Genomic DNA, 24,686 nt, shown 5'->3' with positions numbered 1-24,686 from the left:
TTAGTAATATACAGCTCAGTGTGTTTACCTTATGTATCCAATGTAACCTGAAAAAGAATCACATGTCTCTGTGTCACAAGCAGCATATAAGCTGCTTTTCCTCTAATAAAGCGGACATTTTTGCCTGATCACATTGATCTAAGAGCATTCTGTCTGACCCCCTCCACCGAAAGGTGTCTGTATTTCTTGTGTTGACCCTCGTCCCCTGGTAAAACACTCTCTCAACCAGGGTCCTAAAAAGGCCAAAGTCTGCCCTCCGGAAGTCCAAGGTGGCAGTTCTGCTGACCCCACTCCTCACTTCTTCAAGAATCAAAAACTCTATAATTTCATGGTCATTGTGCCCAAGACGGCCTCCGACCCTCACATGACCCACCAGTCCTTTTCTGTTCGCAAACAACAGGTTCAGCAGGGCACCTTCCCTAGTTGGCTCAGTTTAGTGGGCTTCTGTGGCTGGGTTTTGGTAGCGGGGGGGATGACACGACACGGGACTACAGGGGTGGCTTCTAGAAGCTTCCCCTGTCTGGTGGAGCCAATGCCAGCCAGCTCCAGGATGGACTTCCTGACGCTGGCCAAGGCCAATCCAATCAGGAGTGATAGCAACACCTCCATGATAACATATTTAAGAACGGAAAGGTATTGCGCAGAAAGAATTCCATCCAGGGAAAAGCGGAGTGAGAACATGGGAACAACAAATCAGACACCAAGGTCGGTGCAGAAGGAGAGGGAGGAGGTGCTCCAGGCGCCAGAGCTGAGGCCCCTGCAGCCCATGGTGAAGACCATGGTAGAGCAGGTGGATGCAGGAAGGAGACTGTGACCCCGTGGCAGGCGCAAGATGGAGCAAGGTCCTGCCGGAAACCTGCAGACTGTGGAGAGAGGAGCTCACGCTGGAGCAGGTTTTTCCCGGGTAGGACTTGTGGCCCCTGTGGGGACCCATGGTGGAGCAGCTCATCTGTGAAGGACTACACCCCATGGACAAGTGACGCACGGGACAGTAGTTTCATGAAGAACTGTTGCCCGTGGGATGGACTCATGTCGGAGAGGTCTGTGAAGGACTGTGTCCCGTGGGAGGGACCCCACGGGAAGCAGGGGAAGGACTCGTCTCCCTGAGCAGCAGTAGAAACAACAACTGACTGTAACCCCCATTCCCCGTCCCCCTGCACCCCTGGGGGGGAGAAGGTAGAGTTTGGAAGGAAGGAGGGGTGGGGAGAAGGTGTTTTTAAGATTATTTTACTTCTCACTGTTTTGCTCTGATCCTGTTTGTAATAAATTCAATTAATATCCCCACTTTGAGTCTGTTTTGCCCGTGATGGTGATCAGTAAGTGACCTCTCCCAGCTCTTAACTCATGAATCCTTCTCTGGTTTTTTTCCTCTCCTCTGTCCAGTTGCAGAGGGGAATGAGAGAGCGACTTTAGCGGGTACCTGGTGTTCAACCAGGGTGAACTCACTACACTCAGTCACCAGCTGTGTCAGGAAGTTGATCTCTGCCTTATTGGCCTTCCCCTCGATTCTTACCCATAAACGCTCAACCCTAACGTCACCATCATTAAACTCCAGACACTCAAGACACTCCCTAATGTACAGGGCTACCCCACCGCCTCTCCTTCCTTGCCTATCCCTTCTGAAGAGTTTATAGCCATCCATTGCAGCACTCCAGTTGCGTGAGCCATCCCACAACACTTCTGTAATGGCAACTGTGTCATAGTTTTCCTGCTGCACCATGACTTCCAGTTCCTCCTGTTTGTTGCCCATGCTGTGTGCATTGGTGTAGATGCACTTCAGTTGGGCTAAGGACCTTGACGCCTTTTTGTGGGGAGAAGCCCTAATTTCTGTGTGACCATTCTCAGGTACTTCTGGGATTTCTGACACATCAATAACCCTTGCATCCTTGCTGCCGTATGGATCTCCATCCCCTACCTCCGCTGATATGGCAGACCAAAGGACCTCGCTAGCACTCTGTCCCTCAAACATTGGCCTGCCGCCCCCGGCTTATGTCTAATGAGCCTGGTTTTATCCCTTTCCCCCTTCCAATCTAGTTTAAAGCTCTTTCAATGAGCCCTGTGTGGTTGTTTACTTTGGCTGAACCCCAGGTATCTACGGAGCCTGCACCCAGTCCCTCCAGGGAGAATGGGGGGGGGGGGGAAGGGGAAAGAGGGAAAGGAAAAAAACTATTCTGGGGCTGCTAAGGAAAATTATTTATATTTACACAAAGATAGAAAAACATTATAAGCAATATGCATACAAAGAACTAAAAATATACTTCCCACACAACCGACGCTTTTCTTCCCCCGAGGGAACTGACCTGAAACCACCTCACTCAGTGCCCGGAAGAGAAGAGAGAGCTCTCTTCCTTCCGTCTGTTTATATATATGGGCTGATGTAACATGGTATGGAATATCCTGTTCCTCCCGGGAAAAGGAAGTGTCATTTAACTACACAAAACCACTACACCCTGCTAACTTCTGTGCAAAGATCCTTTTCCCCCTCTGAGACAGGCGTACCCCATCTGTCGCCAGCAGGTCTGGTGTCGTGCCGCATGATCAAAGAACCCAAAATTCTGCCAGTGACACCAGGCTCGGAGCCAGGTATTGATCTGCTGCCTCTTCCTGTTTCTTCCCTCATTATTCCTCGCAACTGGAAGGGTAGAGAACACTACCTGTGCTCCCGATCCCTTAACCCGTCATCCCAAGGCCCTGAAGTCTCTCTTGATTGCCCTCGGACTTCTTGTTGCAACTTCATCGTTGCCTACCTCCAGTATTTGCATGTGAGTAAGGAAGTGGCTACAAGGCATTATTATGGAGAAGTCCTCAAAACCCTTTCTAGGAAGTCAACATGCTGGGATGCCTCTCTGAAGTGCCTGTACACTAATGCACATGGTATGGGGAATAAATATGAGGAGGTAGAGATCTGTGTGCAGCTGCAGGGCTACGATCTTGTTGGGACTGTGGAGACATGGTGGGATTGTTCCCATGACTGGAATACTGCAATGGAGGGATGCAGGCTCTTTAGGAAGGACAGGCTGGGAAGATGAGGAGGGGGAGTTTTTCTTTATGTGAAAGAGCAGTTGGAGTGCATGAAGCTCTGCCTGGGGATGGATGAGGAGACACCTGAAAGCTTATGGGTAAGGATTAAAGAGCAGACCAATACAGGTGGCATTGTAGCCAGAGTCTGCTATAGGCCACCTGACCAGGAAGAACAAACAGATGAGGCCCTCTGCAGACAGCAGGGCAAAAAGCAAGTTCACAACCCTGGACTTCAGGAGAGCAGACTTTGGCCTCTTCAAAGATCTGCTTGGAAGAGTCCCATGGGATAAGGCCATGGAGGGAAGTGGGGCCCAAGAAAACTGGTTAATATTCAAGGGTCACCTGCTCCAAGCCAAGAGCAGTCCATCCCAACAAATACGAAGTCAGGCAAAAATGCCAGGAGGCCTGTGTGAATGAATAAGGAGCTCCCGGACAAACTCAAACACGAAAAGGAAGCATACAGAGGGTGGAAACAAGGATAGATAACCTGTGGGGAATACAGAAACATTGCCCAAGCATCCAGGGATGAGGTCAGGAAAGCCAAAGCCCACATGGAGTTAAATCTGGCAAGTGATGTCAAGAAGGGCTTCTAGAAGTACATAGGAGACAAAAGAGATTGCTGGGACTGTTTAGCCTAGAGAAGAGAAAGCTCAGGGGGAATCTCATCAATGTGTGCAAATATGTGAAGGGAAGGTGCAAAGAAGACAAGAGACAGGCTCTTTTCAATTGCGTCTGGTGACAGGACAAGAGGCAATGGGCACAATTTAATCTGTGTCAAATGTGCTTATGCAAACTACAAAATAAAATTTTTAAAAAGGCACAGATGTGGAAATCCTTCACCCTGAGAACCATTGTAAGCCTACTGGTACATAGCTGGTATGGCCTGCTGCAAATAAAAATGTGCTACTGTTGCCTAAAGAAAATTCAGGGAGAAAAAAACTCCGAGGCAACTTAGTATGGAGGTAAGGTAAAAAAAGGATTTAATAGTGCCTCTCAGGCGGAGGTTACAAGACGCGCGCGTGCCTCCTCTGTCTTAGGTGTTACAATTTATAATACTGTCCGTCCAATTCCAGGTTTTTCCATGCCCTGGCTTTTGCCCTGATCCACCTCCGATCCGCCCCTTGGGAATTAGGTCTGGGGTCTCCCTGAGACCCTTTTCTTCATCACTTCATCTTCCTCGGAGCACAAAGGGCACAAGGTCACTCAGTTCTTGACTGTACCCTGCGTTTCAGACTATGGATTAGATGTTCTCAAACAGAAGAGGCCTACCTTGGAGAGAGACTAAACATTCTAATGGAATTTAGGAGAATTGATATGGGGAATTGGGGTGAGAGGGTTGGGTCAATGTGTGTCTACTGTGCTAAGGGTAAGGGAATAAATGCTGTTGCTTCTAAAACCTACATTTTCTACATAACTACTTATAAAACTTATAAAAATTAGAAAAATCAAAAAATCAAAAAGACTCTAAGGCATCACTACAATGAGGACAGCTCTTCAGTTAAGCAGAACTCAGCTTCTCATTGCTAGATGGAAGGATTCATCCCTAGCATCTGCCTTTTAGACTGTAGTTTACAATTCATTACCAAAGTAGAAATGGCAGTATGAGACCCAAGTGCAAGCATGCTGTTAGTGGGTTACCTCAATTCCCTTCTTACATGACAGCTACCATTAAAAAGTATGATTAAAAATAAAGTACTTGAATGAAATCAGAATCTATTATTCCCTTCAGCTGCTCAAATTTTGTGCAACGTTTTAAAATTTTCTTTACTATTGAACTGTTATCAATCAAATCTTATAATTGGTAATTTTCAAATGCTTTTAAACTACTCTTTTATACCCCTGCCTCAATTGTCATCCTAGCTTTTAGATCTCTGTGACTTACCTATTTTGTCATCTTCAAGTATTTGAATTTTTCCCTGGAACTGTCAATACTTGAAAACATATTTTCACATTTTTCCCAGCTCTAGAATGCTCTCCATTTTTAAAATGTGAATAAAGTCCTATCTCACAATAAGAAAATCTACTGGAAGCGCCTAAGGGATAGTTTGAGTAATTTTGCCCGCTCACTTTCCCTGGTGTGATGGCAAAAGATAGTTGGGTCTTCTGGGCATTCTCCACACCCGTTGCCAGCTCCGATGGGCAATGTGATTTGTCCCGGGATAAGAGCACCAGGTGGGAATTGCAGGAGGAACTGCCTGGATGCCTGCACAATTAATGCATTCCAGAGATGGGGGAGCTGTGATGATTACAATTGGTACACATTGGACTGCAAAAGGCTATAAAATGCTGCTGGAGAACAGGCCAACTGGTCTCCTGAGGGTGCAGGCAGCTTCCAGGTGGATCCCCCCCGCCCCGGCAGGGACACCTGCAAGGTACGTCCAGCCCGAAGATGGGGAACACTCACTTTTGGATGGGTGAGTAAAAGCGCCAAGATCTGGTCATGTACGGATATAAAATCCTAAAGTAGCTCCATAGGTGCTTTGTTGCTTTGTACTTGTGCATTCTGCAAGACCAAAGACTGTAAACCTGTACGTTTCTAGCCGAACCTGCCGATATTATAACCCTTTAGACCTGCTTATATGATATACTGCATCGGCAATATTTAGATACAGTATTAGCAATAAATCTAATCACGATCATCCACATAATCAACTGAAAGCAATTCACAGACTTTGAGGTGGAATATGACAATGTAGAATGAATCCTATTGGAAACACTCATTTTGAAATTAATAGATAGTGGGTATTCTTGCAAAACAAAGTTCTGAAAGTTAATTGTTGAGCCTCAGCCATTGCAACAACCATACTGTTGCAATATTTAAGACTACCAGTTTTACTTAGTTCTTCCACCTTTCCACAGCTGACTTTCAGGTTTTATAGGACTTTATTTCCCTTCGTTTAGCTTGTCACTGCTTATTTAAAAACTTCAGAAACCAAACTGCTTCATGATGTCAAAAAAGTATGCTCATGTCATATCAGAGAGGAACTTTTGTTTCCAAACACAGGAAGCCAGTCCATACTTGACCAACAGATGTGTGCACACATGCATTTGTACACAGTGTAGTCCAAAAGACAAAATCATTTTTTATGAGCTAAGACATATCCAATCCTACATTTATTGCTGTTGTTATTATTAAAAATAATGATCAGTTAATACCTTAGGAAGTTTTGCTCCTGTGCCTGAGTTTTAAGTTGCACAAACTGAAGGAAGAAAGGACATTTCTCTTATATGACTTATGATTAACCTTTGATGGAAAGAGTGGTAGCTTCTACCACTACTTCTTCCCCTTCAGGGTTCGTATGCATTCCTCTGGTTCCTAGGTTTTGTAGTTTTAATCAAATGGAAAGGATTTTTCAGTGATGAATATTTCATACCACCACGTAATTTCGGATCGTGGGGACCGCCCCCATCTGAGCTGGATCGGGGGAAGACTGTACCTGGGGGTCTCAAGACCCACCGGAAAGGTGGGTCCATGAAGTGGAGCATCCCAGAAACCTGGGAGACAAGAGATAAAAGGTGGGCATGGGTTGAAAGTGCTCTCTCTGTACCTTTTCCCCGCTGGAGCACCGCGGACTCTCAGAGTCTTTGCCAGAGCGCTTAGCCATTTCTTCTCTCTCCGACCGAGCTCAGACTCAGGGGAACCACCACAGCACTGTCTTCGGAGGACTTTTGGAGCCTGGGAGTCGTCGCTGCCCCAACTCAGGATTCCTCTCTCCGGAGTTGCGGCCACAGCAGAAGCTATTTTGCAATAGCCCAGGAGCGGGAAGCAGTGGAGCCGTGACTTCAGAGGAGGCTCTGACTCAGCGTAGGCGGCACCAGTAGAGACAGTGCCAACCCCCACATGTACAAAATCCTCCTCCAAGGAGCACTAGTGGCCAGGGGCGTGGCACGTCAGCCAGGGCGCAATGCGTCAGTTTGCACAGGAGGGCGCTGAGGCGCTGCAGCTCAAGCTCGATGGTCATCCCTCTCTCAGAAGGAACTTAGCCATGGTATCCATTCAGCCTAAAGTCACATCCTCTGTGTGCACCAGAAAGAATGTGGTGACCCAGATGGAGCTGCCATGAAAACATGCAGCAGTCCAGGTCTCGAGCTGCAGGGAATGCCAGAGCCTGGCGCTGCTCTCAGAGGGCAGCAGAGAAAATAGCTGTGTGCGTTGTGATCTGGTGGAAGATCTGCTCAGCCCAGTGGCAAAGCTGAGATGAAGTAGAAAGACTAAGAAGTATTAGGGACTCTGAGGAGGAGATTGGCTGGTGGAACCACGCTCTACCACCCCTTAGACAAATGGACCCGCCATCCACTTCACAAGAAGCAATGGATCTCCTACCCTCTCACTACCAGGTGGAAGGAGGGGACCTTAGAGAAAAAGGAAAACAGGTTTCTGCTTGGGGCGGCAGATGAAATCCCTCTCAATCTACCTCACCTTCCCAGGTGCCCTTATACAATAGATATGAGACTCTGGAATATGAGGACCAGGGAAATGAGAATATGGATGAAGGTCCATCCAGGTTGGAGGGGGCACCTAGGGAAGGGCAATGTATCCCCTGCATCAGTTAAGAAAAAAAGAAGGGTAGTAGTCATTGGTGACTCCCTTCTCTGAGAGGAACGGAGAGCCTGTTAAGATGACCAGACCCAACCCCTAGGGAAGTGTGCTGCCTCCCTGGGGCCTGGGCAGATGTCTGCTGGAAATAAAACATAGCCAAGAGAAAACAATCCAGGAGGTTCCTGGAGTGTGTTAAAGAGAACTTCCTGACACAGCTGGTGACTAAGCCGACTAGGGAAGGTGCCCTGCTGGATCTGTTGTTTGAGAACAGAGAAGAACTCATGGGTGATGTGATGGTCGGAGACCATCTTGGGCACAGCAATCATGAAATGATAGCGTTTTCCATTTTCAGAGAAGTAAGGAGAGGGAGCATCAGAACTGCTAGCTTGGACTTCCATAGGGCAGAGTTTGGCCCACAAAGGAGACCAGTTGAGAGTCCCTTGGGAGGCAGTCCTTAAGGGCAAAGGAGTCCAGGAAGGCTGGATATTCTTAAAGAAGGAAATCTTAAAGGTACAGGAGCAGGCTGTCCCCATGTGTCAAACGACAAGCCAGCAGGGAAGAAGATCAGCCTGTCCGAAAAGAGAGCTTTGGCTGGAACTCATGGAGAAAAAATGAGTTTAACATCTCTGGAAGAAGGGACAGGCAACTCAGGAGAACTACAAGGATGTCGTGAGGTTATGCAGGGAGAAAGAAGGGCCGAAGCCCAACTGGAACTTAATCTGGCTACTGCCATAAAAGACAGCAAAAAATGTTTCTATAAATACAGGAGCAACAAAAGGAGGGCTAAGGGGAATCTCCATCCTTTGTTGGATGTGGGAAGAAACACAGTGACAAAGGATGAGGTACTTATTGCCTTCTTTGCCTCAGTCTTTAATAGCAAGACCAGTTGTCATCAAGGCATCCAGCCCCCTCAGCTGGAACACAGAGACAGAGAGCAGAATGAGGCCTCAATAATCCAGGAGGGAATGGTCAGAAACCTGCTATGCCACTTAGACACTTACAAGTCTATGGAGCTGGATCGAATTCATCCAGTGGTACTGAGGGAGCTGGTGGAAGAGCTCACCAAGCCACTCTCCGCCATTTGTCATAAGTCCTGGCTAACTGGGGAGGTCCCAGATGACTGGAGGTTGGCCAATGGGATGCCCATCTTCAGAAAGGGTCAGAAGGAGGATCTGGGGAACTGCAGGCCTTTCAGTCTGACCTCAGTGCTGGGAAAGGTTATGGAGCACTTCTTCTTGAGTGCCATCACATAGCATGTGCAGAACAAATAGATGACCAGGCCCAGACAGCATGGGTTAATGGAAGGCAGGTCCTGCTTGACCAACCTGATCTACTTCTGCAACAAGGTGACCTGCTTAGTAGATGAAGGAAAGGCTATGGATGTCATCTACACATTCCCACAGCATTTTCCTGGAGAAACTGGCTTCCCATGATGTGGACAGGTGCACCCTTCGCTGGGTTAAAAACTGGGTAGACTGCCAGGCCCAGAGAGTGGTGGGGAATGGAGTTACGTGCAGCTGGTAACCAGTCACTAGTGGGGTTCCCCAAGGCTCAGTTTTAGGGCTAATCCTGTTTAATATATTTATTGATGATCTAGACAAGGGGATTGAGTGCACCCTCAGATATTGATGGACAGGCATGGACAGATGCTCACAGACCCTTTGGGTCAGCAAAATGTCAGCTTTATTAGGAGAAAGACAGAATATATAGTCCTCATGACGCTTAGTTCTTGTTCACACTACATTGGTTACATAAGGAAAACATACTTTGCTGTCTGCTACTAATTGGATCACAACAGGTGGTCATAGGAGATGAGAAAACTTTATTCACCTGCCAAAACTCCTCCTTGGTATCTGGCATAAATCCACCTTTGTTCTAACTTTAGCTCCTGTAGCCATCTTAGTGACGCAGTATTTTTTACTGTCTGCACCCAGCCATGCCAAGGCAATACACACAGAAATGCAAGGGAAATTGTTCACACAATTTCTATCCTGTGACACTCAGAAAGTTTGCAGATGACACTAAGTTGGGTGGGAATGTTGATCTGCTGGAGGGCAGGAAGGGTCTGCAGAGGGATCTGGAAAAGCTGGATCAATGGGCCGAAGCCAATGGTATGAGGTTCAATAAGGTGAAGTGTCGGGTCCTGCACTTGGTTCACAAAACCCCCCTGCAGTGCTACAGGCTGGGGGCAGAGTGGCTGGAAAGCAGCCCAGTAGAAAAGGACCTGGGGGTGCCAGTTGACAGCTGGCTGAACATGAGCCAACAGTGTGCACAGATGGATAAGAAGGTCAACCGCTGAAGTTTTCAACCAGCCAAGTACTACTTTGCCTTTTGGTGCAGTTATAACCACAACCAGCAAGGGGCGCTGGCACACTTTGGGAGGCAAATACTGCAGTGACTCACTCACAGCCAGCAGGGGACGTCCGCACGCTTCAGGAGGCAAAGGGGAAGCTGAGAGCATGGTGTCGAGTGGACCACGTGACCACAATGAATGCCATGACCATGGCAGAGACAGTCTGGAAACCTTCCCGTAGGCAGCGCTAAGACTCTCTCACCATTTTCCATGGTGGGGGGGAGCAGGTCGGAAGTTCCCCTGCCGCACAGGACATGTGGGGTCGGGAGCGAGCTGGGACCATCCTAGAGCTACTGAGAGCCCCAGCAAGGCGACAGCTGAGCATCAAAGCCGATGGGACTAGAGGCGTGTGGAACTGGCAAAAGATGAATGCGGAGACCCTCTCCACACCACTCCCTGAGCCAGGGAAGAAGTGAGCAAAATCCCACCCCCGTCCCCCCCGCCCCCCGTCCCCCTCGTCCCCCGTCCCCGTCCCGTCCCCCCCCCCACACACACACACCTTGGCTATGGCTAAAAGGGGAATGGGGCTTTCCCCAAGCAATTCAGTTGGTATGGGAGCGCTATTAGCTACTCTTTTGTGTGGCTTAATCGCTGGCTATCCCCTCAGGGAACCCTGCTCCAGTAGGCAGAAAAAAAACTAGTGAGCCACCCCCTCCCCCTCCCAGCATATCAGCGTCTTTCAGGCTGGTAATGGGAAAATTCAAGCAGCAGTTTTAAACCCATGACAGGTGGGGATCGGCCTCTTCTCCCAGGTAACAAGTGACAGGATGAGAGGAAATGGCCTCAAGTTGCACCAGGGAAGGTTTAGGTTAGATATTAGGAAAAATTTCTTCACAGAAAGTGTTGTAAAGCATTGGAACAGACTGCCCAGGAAGTGGTAGAGTCACCATTCCTGAAAGTGTTCAAAAAACATGTGGATGTGGCACTTGAGGACATGGTTTAGTGGTGAACATGGTGGTGGTTCTGGGTTGACAGTTGGACTTGATCTCAAATATCTTTTCCAGCCTTAACGATTATGATTCTGGGGGTTCAGACAAGGAAGTGAATGATGTCTCAGCTTTGCTTAAGGTACAGTTTCTTAGTATAGCAAAGCCAGTGAAACATCCAGCTGTTCAAGTATGTAATCTTGCTCCCTCTTTCCCACTGGGCCAGCACTAGCATTCGCAGCCAATTTAGTTCACAAAGGCAACACAAAGCTAATCTTTCTGACAGATAAATAAATGCATGCTTTTCTGCCACTCCAGCAAGCTAAACCAGCTCCCAGCAGGGTCAAACAAGTGCCAGTGTTGCAAGAGGGGAGGGTGGCAGATGAATACGGTTAAGAAACAACTGTAGGTCTGTAATTACATTACTTCAACCCAGAGCTCTGGATTCACAATATTTTAAAAGTGCTGAAGTGGTTTTACATGTGACCTGCAAGGAACAACTGGGATACCTCTTTCTCATTGCTGAGAGTTGCCCTTTAAGACACTTAGAATAATTTGAAATCTGTCTACAAGATGCTTTATGAGAGGGAAAACAGTAAAGTTATATGACAAGAATCTGAAGAACGAGGAGTTAAAACAGGATCATAGAATCATAGAATCATAGAATCATAGAATCATAGAATCATAGAATCATAGAATAGATTAGGTTGGAAAAGACCTCCAAGATCATCAAGTCCAACCCCTTGATCCAACTCCAATTACTATATCATGGCACTAAGGGCCACGTCCAATCTCTTTTTAAAAACCTCCAGGGATGGTGAATCCACCACCTCTCTGGGTAGGCCGTTCCAATGCCTGATTACTCTCTCTGTAAAGAATTTCTTCCTAACATCTAACCTAAACCTCCCCTGGCAGAGCTTGAGCCCATGTCCCCTTGTCCTATTGTTGGTTGCCTGGGAGAAGAGACCAACCCCCGCCTGGCTATAACCTCCCTTCAGGTAGTTAAAGAGAGTGATGAGGTCGCCTCTAAGCCTTCTCTTCTCCAGACTAAACAACCCCAGCTCCCTCAGTCTCTCCTCATAGGACTTGTGCTCAAGTCCCTTCACCAGCCTCGTTGCTCTTCTCTGGACCTGCTCCAGCACCTCAATATCCTTCCTGAACTGAGGGGCCCAGAGCTGAACACAATACTCAAGGTGTGGCCTCACCAATGCAGAGTACAGGGGAAGGATCACTTCCCTGCTCCTGCTGGCCACACTGTTCCTGATGCAGGCCAGGATGCCATTGGCCTTCTTGGCCACCTGGGCACACTGCTGGCTCATGTTCAGCGTCCTGTCAATCAGCACTCCCAGGTCCCTTTCTGCCTGGCTGCTCTCCAGCCACTCTGTGCCCAGCCTGTAGTGCTGCATGGGGTTGTTGTGGCCAAAGTGCAGGACCTGGCACTTGGCCTTGTTGAACTTCATTCCATTGGAGTCAGCCCAACTCTCCAGTCTATCCAGATCCCTCTGCAGAGCCCTCCTGCCTTCCGGCAGGTCGACACTCCCCCCCAGCTTGGTGTCATCTGCAAATTTGCTGATGATGGACTCAATCCCCTCATCTAAATCATCGATAAAGATGTTAAAAAGGACTGGGCCCAGCACTGACCCCTGGGGAACACCACTGGTGACCGGCTGCCAACTGGATGCAGCTCCGTTCACCAGCACTCTCTGGGCCCGTCTCTCGAGCCAGTTCCTGACCCAGCACAGAGTGCCCCTGTCCAAGGATCTTTTGTCAATCCTTTTCTAATTTCACTAACAGCAAGAAATATGTCCTGTTCCAAACAACTAATTTCTAATAAGGCTTGTAAAAGAGCACAGCCTCCCTCCTAATGAAAAAAAAGAGACTTTTTCCAAATTTCAGTGACCTTCTAAAAGCAAACGCAGTTTGGTCTTACTACAGTGAACACTGTTGGGGAATTTTTTATGGTACCCCTCGAGGTGAATTAAACATACACTTGTGCTTAAATATAAAAAAAATAAATAATGAACAATGCATTGGGCAGATTCCCACCACCAAAAGCAGTTCTATAAGGAGTCTGCAAAGATGCATCAGGAGCTGTTTCCATATATACACTTGCACCAGCTCCAATCCCCTGATTGGTTGCATGGGGCATCTCAGCATGGTCTCGGGTCCATCCCCCAGCCCAGCTCTGCTGCCCAAAGGTGGTCCCTGAGCACTCATTCCAGGATGGCTACAAGACAATACTGAGGCTGTTTCTTATCTCATTGAAAAGGGAAACGTCACTCCCTTGCAAGGAGTCATTCTGTCTCTGGCATTCCTGCTTCCAGCCTGTTTAACCCCTTCTTGTAGTTGGGCCTTAGAATCATAGAATAACATGACAGTAGATGTGTGTCTGCAGGCCTCTGGTTGGAAAGAGTGTGGGAAATGAATCGGTTTTATTACAAGCAAATGAGTTAAATCACTAACGTAGGAGTTTTTCTTTACTAACCTATCAGGCGTATCGCGGAGTTGTAAGACGCCAGATTCAGCCTGGAACTGGTGTCAGGGAAACATGCGGATGGGAATAGGGAACTGTAAAATGAATATTGGTAAGGAAACCCCTTATACCACATGGCTGGTCCTGGAAGCCACCATGCTGCTGGACACTGCACCTCCCAGCACGACACAGCCAATCAGGGAGAGGGGAACGCCTCTTCTATGACGTAAACAGGGTTGAACCTTAAGAATGTTTAAAAAGCGGGACTTTTGAATTGGAAGGTGTCTTTCTGGGAATCCTGCAGTCCTAGGACACCCAACACGTGTTGTAATTAATTTTTCCTTTTCGGTTTATTCCTTTTGTTTTGCAAACTTTTGCCGTTTTTCTAAATTTAATAAATGAGATTTTTCTCACAAGAGTGCCTGGTGCCTGTTTGGGAAGCTGGGGCTGGGAGTCATCTCTGCAGAAGGTGTCCTTGTTGAGGAGTTATATCACCAGGCTGAGTTACATGAGGAAGTGAGTAAGTCACGAAGCATTCATGAGGATGAGAAAGAAATAGATAGGATATTCTCAGAGACCCTACAGACTCAGGAGTCTCAACCCCCCTCTACACCAGAGATGCAGGTGGGCTCTGAACCTGTCATGGTTTGAGATAGCCCCAAAAATCTAATTCCCTAGTCCTAGCCCCCTGTCACATCTCAATCCAATGTGAGATGGGTTTTTTTCCAGACAAAACACACCAGACTCCAAATGGGGGAAAGGGAATATATTACAATGACTGTACAAATAAATATTATAATACATTATACACACGATCCCAACTATCTCTACCATGACATAAGTATTTACAATGGATCAGATCTCTTCTCCCCTCCAAATAAAAGTCCAGGAGGGAAGAAGGACAGATCCCTTCCACATTTAGGGCAGCAGGTCCTCTTCTGTCTTCCATGCAGCAGTTGCAACTGGATTGTTGTAGCTGGATCTCTTTTCAATACACACAAGGGGGTCTCCAAGCCCCTTGGCTCTCCTTCGACTCCAAGCGAAGGCCTCACCTGTGGACTGCGTAGCAGGGACAAAACTCGCTTCACCACAGGTATATCACGAAATGCAGGGGGCATCTTTGTGAAAGTCCCTTCCTCAGGGGATTCACCCCTGAGTCAGAACATCTCTGGCAGCTTTCAGTTGAAAGTCTTTGCCTCAAGAGTTCCACCAGAGCTCCTGTGCTCTGTCTCAACTGCCAACGTGGCAGCAGTGGCGAGGGGGGGCAGCCAAGGTCACCCCCCTCTGCATTCCTCTCCGTCCTGGTCCAGCTTCAGGACGCTTTTGAGCTTCTCAACTCCTCTTTCTCTCTAGTGCTGCATGTCCAAGACTCCTTAATAGGAGTCCATGTCCCTCCTTTCTCGGAGGTCTCAAAGGAGTTTAGGGGGGGTCTGGTTCAGTTCTTACCCCCAAATCTGTAGCTCTGTTGCTGACTCTCTTTCCTCAGCTTTCCAGGAGTTCCCTCCTGCTTGGCTGTAATGCCTCTGCTGCTGCTTGGTCTTATGTCTTCTGGTCCTGTGCCACCATTTCTCCGGTCAGTGTTGGTCTGTCGCTACTCCTACCGCTGCCCACGGTGGAGAAAACATCTCCCAGCATAACTACAGGCACCTAGCCCAGCTTTATGCTGTTCCAGGTCCCTGCAGCTCTCCCCAGCCAGGGGTTGGGGGGGCCAGAGCCCTCCAAGGGGCTCCGAGCCCCTTCCTCGTGGCTCACAACATGGCCACCTCTCCTACAACAACCAAACTACAACTCTTCTCTTCCATTTGCTTGTGGTATGTTTACATTTTGCAGGAGCGCCCATTGGACAAAACTTCAAAACTTCCAGGGGGTTTACCATTTTCTTAGCTTCAGGGGGAAAACCTGGTTCAAACCATTACAGCACCATATCCCACAAGAAGTCAGAAGTCAATACAAGAGGAAGGCTAGAAACTGGTCGCTCTCCATACAAGGAGGAATACTCCTGTTCCTTCTGAAGACATGATATTAACAAACAGGTTTAGTGCCCTCCAAGCCGAGGAGGAACTGGGTAAGGCTTCAAGCAAAACAACTGAGTCACCAGACCCTGAGCCACAGAGGATCACCTGGAAGAAGCAGAGAGTTAACGGCGGAGGGGGTCTGACAGAAATGCACACAAATCAATATGATTGGCAAAAATGTCCGCTTTATTAGAGGACAGACAGCTTATATGCTGCCTGTGACACACAGACATGTGATTCTTCCCCAGGTTACATTGGATACATAAGGAAAACATACTGTAGTGTACAGTACTAATTGGATAACAGCAGGTGTCCATAAAACTTGTTTTCCTGCCAGAACAACTCCTCCTTCACCTTGGCACAAGGCCTGCAGCCATATTAGTGGTGCAGTATTTTTTTACTGTCTGCACCCAACCATGCCAAGGTGAAGATCTCAGAAATGCAATAGAAATTGTTCACACAATTTCTGTCCTCCGACAGAGAGTGATTGTAGTCTGTCCCCTGCTGCAGGGGACAGAAGCACCTTTCTGCCAACCTGACCAATCATCCAGAGAAGTTTGTTGCCTGACAGGGGCTCGAATCAGAGATGTCACAGAAAGACTGCCAAGGTTCATCATCACATCTGACTATTACCTCCTATTGGTCTTTCACATGGGCACTAATGATACCAAGGGCAATTTCACAGAATCACAGAATGTTCTGAGTTGGAAGGGACCCATAAGGATCATCAAGTCCTACTTTTAAGTGACTGGTCAGTACAAGGATCAAATTTGCATGCTAATGTCAGATCACCCTCCTATAATGAACTGGTCACTAATCAGAGCATGCACAGAAACACAGTTAAATTGACCAATGAACAAGTTTTGCACAACTTTGTTGTAACTTGTATATATGCCTGAAAGCTCTCCAAAGAGGTGTGCTAGCTTTGTGAACTATTGTCTAGCACCTCTTTCTCTGCTGAACGGCATTGAAGATTAGAAGGTAGATCTGTAACAGACAGATAACATACGAATGCCAAAAATTATGTTTCGCCATTGTTTCTGCCTGTCAAAAACTTCCTACCAAAACCTCTGTGTCAGTTTTCCACTAGAAGTTCTCACCAGAGTCTTCCCATGGGAGTTTTCCTGCCAAAGGATCCTGGTATTGTCCATCCTTATCATATCTCTGTGAACATCTGAACAGGGTTACGTGCCAAAACACCACAGACTACCTCCTTTGAACACTATAAAAGCTGAAGAGAAATTTGGGAAAATTAGGGAACGAGGAATGGAAGAGAGAGTTGGCCACAACCGCTGACTCGTCCTCTGCCTCACCCTTACCTTTCCTTCTGCCGCCTGGAAGCTGCCTGTCCGAAGCTGGACCCCTGCCGTCTTGGAGTGGACCAGACCGGGACCCACCGTGCTTCCTACGTGAGTTTTTTCCACCCCAACCCTATTTCTGAGAGGTACAGCAGGACCGAGACCTTTGCACAAGCCTGAGACAGGGCCGGTGTGAGTGACAGCGTGAGCTGCGGAGAAGCCCACATCCTGGCTGCATTCCAGACCCCCTGCAGCTAAAGAGATAACATCACCGAAAAGCGGCAGAGCCAGAGAAAAAAAAACCGGTGAAAACTGTTTCTTTCTCTCCCTCTGCCCGCCCCCCCCCCCACTCCACAAGTCAACTTGGACGAATAGGTAGTTCTTGGTGGTAATCTTTTTCCTTTGCTTCTAAAAATTAATCTTAGCATTTTCTACCCTTTTCTTATTTTTTCCTCTTTCTCTTTGCATCTCTTAGCAATTAATAAAACAGTTTTGGTCTCAACAGATAACTTGTATGAGTTTTAATTTTGCTCAAGGGAATATTCGAATATAAAAATTCTTTCTGCAATATTTTAGCAGATTGTAACAAGATCTCAACTCTGTGTACTCATTGTCTTCTGTGCACTGGGCATGGACCTAATTCTCCTTTGAAGGACAATACCAAGATGAGCTAAAAACATATTCAAATTTAAAATATAAGTCCAGTGGTTTTCAGTGACAGAACCAAAATAACGAAGACTTACATTAAGTGCAATGCAGTTACTTAAGGCAAGATTATTGAAAATTCCTTATTCTAGAAACTACACAATACATCAGTGTTTGAATTTAGATGCTTAAAAATCAATTTTCCCCAGAAAGACGGATAGATATACCAGCATGCATATCAAAGATGTTTCATAATATATTTACTTAAAAGTAGAGTCAGATTTTTTCCAGGAAAGATCCTGATGCATCATGCTAGCAAGTATTCCCTTTAACGAGAAACCAAAAGCCTCAAGTGCTACACCCTACCACAGTTTAGGTACTTCTTCAAACAGGCCAACAGAGAGTCAGAGCTCTACTGGTGGGAGGGTGCCATGTAGCAAATATTGCCCACATACAGAATTAAAAACCAGAAAGTCAGTGCATTTTATTGAAAGTAGACATTAAAGGAGGTTGTGCACTCCATTTTGAACATTTAATCATCCAGCATCCAATTTGTTGCCATTGGTATAATTTACATTTTAATTCGTCTATTGTCCATCATATGAAGTAAAACTGGAATAAAATAATGCTGAAATCTTAAGGGTCAAGTAACCAGATAAAAACCAGTGTTAATACCAAAAGAAAGATAGATTAAAAAAAACAGAGTTCTTATGATGTGAGATCAAGATATAGGATTGGAGTGAAGGTTGGTCTGCTGGAAAAATCGAAGATTTATTATTTATAAGCACAGAATGCACTGCCATACGCATTCCTAAAACTACTGTCCTGTAATTTTATTATAGGATGAGAGCCAAGAATAATGTGCCCTGGATCTTTAGCCTCTGCTTCATGCTGAGATTTATACTATTGTACTTAGAAGGCCCTTGATAATGATGTGACAATCCCAAATACTGGCTAGGAGGTGGAGTGACAGGACACTTAGTGAGAATTACAGCATACTATCAAAGACAAACAAACAAACAAATGCCTATTCTAATCTCCCTTCTTACAAAGTTGACAGTTCTTTCAGAATACACTCCTGAAGACAGGGATAGAGATCAGAAAGTATGCAACTCCAGGAAAAAAAACAAGTACACCCTGAAAAAATTTCTCAATGTTGAATGACAGGAACCTTCTCATAAATAAAAGACCTGTAGGAACAATTATGTGATCCGAATCCCTTAATTTTCTGTAAACAGTCTTGAAATACAGCACAAGAAATCAAAATCTATTAGAGCTAATATCTGGAACAGATCTGATGATTTGTAAGTTGCCAGAAAAAGAAACAGGTCTTTTTATTACTGTAAAAATTAAGCATCATCAATCTTGACTTCCACTTCATAAAACTCTTTTTATTTCATCAAACTGCTTTAGGGAAGACACCTAATTTGTGGTATATGACTAGACTAGATATTATAAGGAAAGACACAATTTTACTTCTGCAACCATCCAACATACAAGGTACTTCACATGTTCCCGATTTTATATACAGGCACCTGGAATTAACTGTCCTCTAAAGACAAGCCTGGAGCTATTCCCACACCAGCACTTAACATGCCAGCACCTCACTTCTTAAAATGGCAGTGTCTCATCCACATCTCCATCACTTCCACTCCTTCTATTCACCAACTAGCCCAGAGAAATAGCACCTCCCTCCACTTCTGTCAAGTTACCTGGTGTCCTGGTTCCAACCAGGACAGGGTTAATTTTTGCAGTAGCCAGGAGGGGCATGGCCAGGACCCTGAGGTTATTCTATATCATCTCATGTCATGCGCTGGGGGCAGAGGGGAAGGGGTCCCTTCCAGTCAGGTAGCATGTCAGAGCAGTCGGGGTAGTGCCAGGTTCCCCATGTTGAGCACTCGCATGTGAATCGCATGTGAATCGTTCCCCTGTCTTTTACACTGTTATTAATATTGTTGCGAGGGCACAAGGTCACGCCGGCGAAGCTCCCTCTCTCCTTTCCCGCTGGGGGGGGAGGGGACCGGGTGCGGCCCCGCGCGGGACCCCGGGGCGGCCCCGCGCGGGACCCCGGGGCGGCCCCGCGCGGGACCCCGGGGCGGCCCCGCGCGGGACCCCGGGGCGGCCCCGCGCGGGACCCCGGGGCGGCCCCGCGGCCGCGCGAGAACCGCGGGAGCGGCCCCGCGGCCGCGCGAGAACCGCGGGAGCGGCCCCGCGACCGCGCGAGAACCGCGGGAGCGGCCCCGCGGCCGCGCGAGAACCGCGGGAGCGGCCCCGCGGCCGCGCGAGAACCGCGGGAGCGGCCCCGCGGACGTCCTGAGCGTCGGTCTGCCCTAATTGCCCATGAGCTAGCTCGTCTCAACATCGACATTGCCGCTCTCAGTGAAGTTCGCCTTCATGAAGAAGGCAGCCTCAGAGAACATGGTGCCGGTTACACACTCTTTTGGTCAGGCAAACCCAGAACCGAAAAACACCTCTCAGGAGTCGGCTTCATGATCAAAAACTCTATTGTTCCTAAACTCGAAAATCTGCCGACAGGTCACTCTGACCGCATTATCTCCCTACGCCTTCCACTAAACAACAAGCAACATGTTGTCATCTTTAGTATATACGCCCCAACTCTCCAAGCTGACCCTGCTGAAAAAGATAAATTTTACACTGACCTGCGCCTCCTTACCCAAAAGGTCCCTGCAGATGATAAGATCATTATCCTTGGTGATTTCAACGCCAGAGTAGGCAAGAATTTTGAAGCTTGGAAAGGTGTATTAGGCAAGCATGGTGTTGGAAACTGCAATGATAATGGTCGACTTCTGCTAGAATTCTGTGCAGAGCAACAACTCACCATCACTAACACTATCTTTCAGCAGAAAGATAGTCTGAAGACAACCTGGATGCACCCCCGTTCTAAGCATTGGCACCTCATCGATTATGTCCTGGTGCGACGGAGAGATGTCCGCGATGTCCACCATACCCGCGTGATGCCCAGCGCAGAATGCCAAACAGACCATCGGCTGGTGCGCTGTAAACTCAATTTCAAGATCAAAATCAAACCAAAAAGGGGCAGCATCCCAAGGAGAAAACTCCAAGTTAACAATCTCCAATCAGCCACAGTAAGAGACAGTTTCCAGGCAAACCTTCAAACTAAGCTCGATAACATTCCCAAAAATTCTGCAGATTCCTCTCCTGAAACAATCTGGCATCATATTAAAAACAGCATCCTGCAATCCTCCGAAGAATCCTTAGGGTTCTCCCTCAAGAAGAACAAGGATTGGTTTGACGAAAACAACCAAGAAATCCAAGACTTGTTGAGGAAGAAGAGAACCGCCCACCAAGCACACCTTGCACTGCCATCCTGTCACGCAAGAAAAGCAGCCTTTCGTCTCGCATGCAGCAAGCTCCAACAGAAACTCCGTGACATCCAGAACAAATGGTGGATTGTCCTAGCTGAAAAAACTCAATTATGCGCAGATACAGGTGATCACAAAGGCTTCTATGAGGCCTTGAAAACAGCATACGGGCCTACATACCAGGTACAAAGCCCTCTACTCAGCGCTGATGGTCAAACACTTCTGACAGATAAAACCTCCATTCTGAATCGATGGTCTGAACACTTTCAGACTCTTTTCAGTGCCAACCGCACAGTCCAAGACTCAGCAATTCAGTCCATCACACAACAACCAGTAAAGTATGAATTGGATACTGCCCCCACTTTAGGAGAAACCCTCAAGGCCATACAGCAGGTGAAAATTGGCAAGGCAGCTGGGATTGATGGAATTCCACCTGAAATCTGGAAACATGGGGGCCCTGCACTCCACACCAAATTCCATGAGTTCGTGGTGCGCTGTTGGGAACTCGGCGAACTACCATCTGACCTTCGTGATGCAGTCATCATCACCTTGTATAAGAAGAAAGGAATTAAATCTGACTGCTCAAACTATCGTGGTATTACTCTGCTCTCCATTGCTGGCAAAATCCTGGCAAGAATACTCTTGAACAGACTAATACCCACTATAGCAGAAGGTATCCTTCCTGAAAGTCAGTGTGGTTTCAGAGCCAACAGGAGCACCACAGACATGGTATTTGTCCTCAGACAACTGCAAGAGAAGTGTAGGGAACAGAACAAAGGTCTTTATGTAACCTTTGTCGACCTCACTAAGGCTTTTGACACTGTGAGCAGAAAAGGTCTGTGGCAGATTTTGGAACGTTTAGGTTGTCCCCCTAAATTCCTCAAAATGATCATCTCACTCCATGAGGATCAGCATGGCCAAGTCAGATATGGCAACACACTTTCTGAGCCCTTTTTAATTAAGAATGGTGTGAAACAAGGCTGCGTTCTCGCTCCTACCCTATTCACCGTCTTCTTTAGCATGATGCTCCAAAGGGCCACAGCAGACCTCAATGATCAGGACGGTATCTACATTCGATACCGTACTGATGGAAGTCTATTCAATCTAAGGCGACTGAAGGCCCACACTAAGACCTTAAACCATCTTGTCCGGGAGCTGCTTTATGCTGATGACGCCGCCCTTGTTGCCCACACAGAAGCAGCTCTGCAGCGTTTAACATCCTGCTTTGCAGATGCTGCTGAGCTCTTTGGGCTGGAAGTCAGCTTAAAGAAGACAGAGGTCCTCCATCAGCCTGCACCTCTGGATGTCCCCCATCATCCCCACATCACCATTGGTCAATCAGAGCTCGAATCAGTCCAACAATTTAATTACCTCGGTAGCCTCATCTCCTCAGACGGTAAGATTGACGGAGAGATAGACAACAGATTAGCAAAGGCATATAGTGCTTTTGGAAAACTCCATAAAAGAGTATGGCGTAATAAACACTTGAAGAAAAGCACCAAGATCAGTGTTTACAAAGCCATAGTGTTGTCTACTCTCTTATATGGATCTGAATCATGGGTCATCTACCGCCACCACCTGCGTCTCTTAGAACGCTTCCATCAACGCTGCCTCCGTACAATTCTAAACATCCACTGGTCAGACTATATCACCAACACATCTGTTCTAGAGCAAGCAGCTATCACAAGTATTGAGGCCATGCTGATGAGAACACAGCTGCGTTGGGCAGGTCATGTCTCCAGGATGAAGGACCACCGCCTCCCTAAGATCTTGCTTTACGGTGAACTTGCCACTGGCTGCCGCATGAGAGGAGCCCCGAAGAAAAGATACAAGGACTCCCTGAAACAACATCTCAGCCTTGGCCATATTGATCACCATAACTGGTCTACTCTGGCCTCAAATCGGGAGGCCTGGAGACACACCATCTATAACGCAGCTGATGCCTTTGAGAAAGCACGCAGGATCACCCTCGAGGAAAAAAGGCAACGCAGAAAGAACCGTGTATTGCAGAATACACCATCTAAGGAGTCTTTCTGCTGTGCCTTTTGCAATCGGATATGTCTGTCACGGATTGGCCTCATAAGCCACCAGCGCGCCTGTAGCAAATGTGGATAGAGCCTTCCCAAATCTTCGTTCGCGAAGCCCAGCCATGATAATATTGTTGCTGTTACTGTTAGTTCCTTATCTCATTGCTGTTTCCAGTAAATTGTTCTTATCTCAACCCACAATTGTCACCTTTTGTGCCTCTCCAGCCCACCACAGGGGAGGGGGGGGGAGTGAGCGACAGCGCATGGTTCGGAGTGTTTCAGTGGGAACACTAAATTGGGGAATACCATTCCTAAACCGTGACACCTGGAGAGGGCCACTTCGTGTGTGCTCCCTCCCTAACCTGAATATGAACCTTCCCATGTGAAGACAGCTAGGACAGAGCAACAGTATTACTCCTTCTAAAAATGTTAGGTAAATTTAGCCTTCACAGATCTAAAGAATAATTTTTTCATTATAAAGTGAGAACTGTGTTTATCCCTTTTGTTTCTTAACCTTATACCTCCCTTTTTCCAAAAGTCACATTTGTGCTTATACCTCCTGGCACAGCTACAATTAGAAGTCAATATAATCATTAATAGACTTGTAATATCTATATGGTATATGTATTTCTTTTAGAAACAGCTGAAAAAATTCTCTAAGAAGATGTTCAAAGGTGATACTTCTTTAGTATTTTATATTGTCTTCAATTTCATTTCGTACCTTCACCTTGAACACATTAAAAAAGCTAAACTAATCACTTTTAGCCTTATTTCTTTAGAGGGTTACATTTCTAGGAATTGATAGACATACTGCTATCAGAAATTATCAGGACAACCGCTTCAGAAAGGCTTATAAAAACTAAGAGCAATACACTATTCCCACAAGCAGAATGCAAAAGTAAAGATGTTAATATTAATTTAAAGCAAAACAAACAAAATCCCCAAAACAAACACACAAAAAACCAAACTAAAAACTCACTCACTGTCTTCTGTGGGAAGGACCTGCAGGGAATAAATCCATTCTATTATATCATCTTTGTTCACCACATCTAAGGAATCCAACATATCCAGACCAGAGAGTGCGAAAAATGCAATTGTCAACCTAAAAGAAAAAGATAAGACTTACACTTCCCACCATAAACATCGAGACATTAACAAATGGTTGAAGAAATAGAAATATCTATGAATTCTCAGCCTTTGAGAGTGGTACATCGTACTGTGCCTAGTTCAGAAAGCACAAAATTTATCTATTGGGCAAAATTATGTTCTTTACAGATTTCTCCATCTCAACAGGGCTCTTAATATAAGCCCTTATATAGTAATGAGATGCCAATTCAGACATTACCTAAGAGCCTGCTTACTTGAAAAAGTCAATACAAGGCAAACTGGCTTATTAACATATGGAACACTAGTTCTGTAATGAATTCTTATACAAACAATCTTACCAATATGCAGTAAGTGCAAGGTAACCCTGAACTGAAGTAAACTGCCTCTTACTGTGTCCTAAATCTAATTTCAGATGCTTAGAAGTTAGGTGTCTAATAGCAAGACTTCCTTTATAACCAATCAATGCATCAATAGGCACACAGGTTGAATTACCATCTAGAGGTACTTATTTCTTGTCATTGGATACAAAGGATCCTAGATGAATAACTTAAATATCTAAAATTGGGCAAGTCAAATCTAAGTATCCAACATGGAAAGAGAAGTCTGTAGTAGCTAGCATGCTGTAATGGGTCTGACTGGCATGAAGTTATGAAGTTAACTTTCTTCATAGCAGCCCATACGGTTCTGTGCTTTGCATTTGTGGTTAAACCAGTGTTGACACAGCAGTGTTTTGGTTACTGCTGAACAGTCAGTGCACAGTCAAAGCCTTCTCTCCCTGCAACCCCCAAAGGCCAGTAGGCTGGGGGTGGATGAGACGTTGGGAGGGGACACTGCCAGGACAGCTGACCCAAACTGACCAAAGAGATCATAAAATCATAGAATCGATTGGGTTGGAAAAGACCTCCGAGATCATCGAGACCAACCCTTGGTCCAAATC

At 46.6% G+C, this 24,686-nt stretch overlaps 1 protein-coding gene across 1 annotated transcript in view; it reads right to left on the bottom strand.

The window, feature by feature from the left end:
- The window catches only part of LOC135405120 (geranylgeranyl transferase type-1 subunit beta-like), a 137,387-nt gene that overhangs the window by 85,449 nt on the left and 27,252 nt on the right, over positions 1-24,686 (bottom strand). The window contains exon 2 of the mRNA XM_064639827.1: positions 23,626-23,744. Coding sequence (XP_064495897.1) covers positions 23,626-23,744 — 119 coding nt within the window. The remainder of the gene's footprint in view (positions 1-23,625; positions 23,745-24,686) is intronic.

This window comes from Pseudopipra pipra, chromosome W, assembly GCF_036250125.1.
Source record: "Pseudopipra pipra isolate bDixPip1 chromosome W, bDixPip1.hap1, whole genome shotgun sequence".
In the NCBI taxonomy this organism is placed as follows: Eukaryota; Metazoa; Chordata; class Aves; order Passeriformes; family Pipridae; genus Pseudopipra; species Pseudopipra pipra.
The sequence above is the reverse complement of the archived record's forward strand: the minus strand, read 5'-3'. Positions and strand labels throughout refer to the sequence as shown.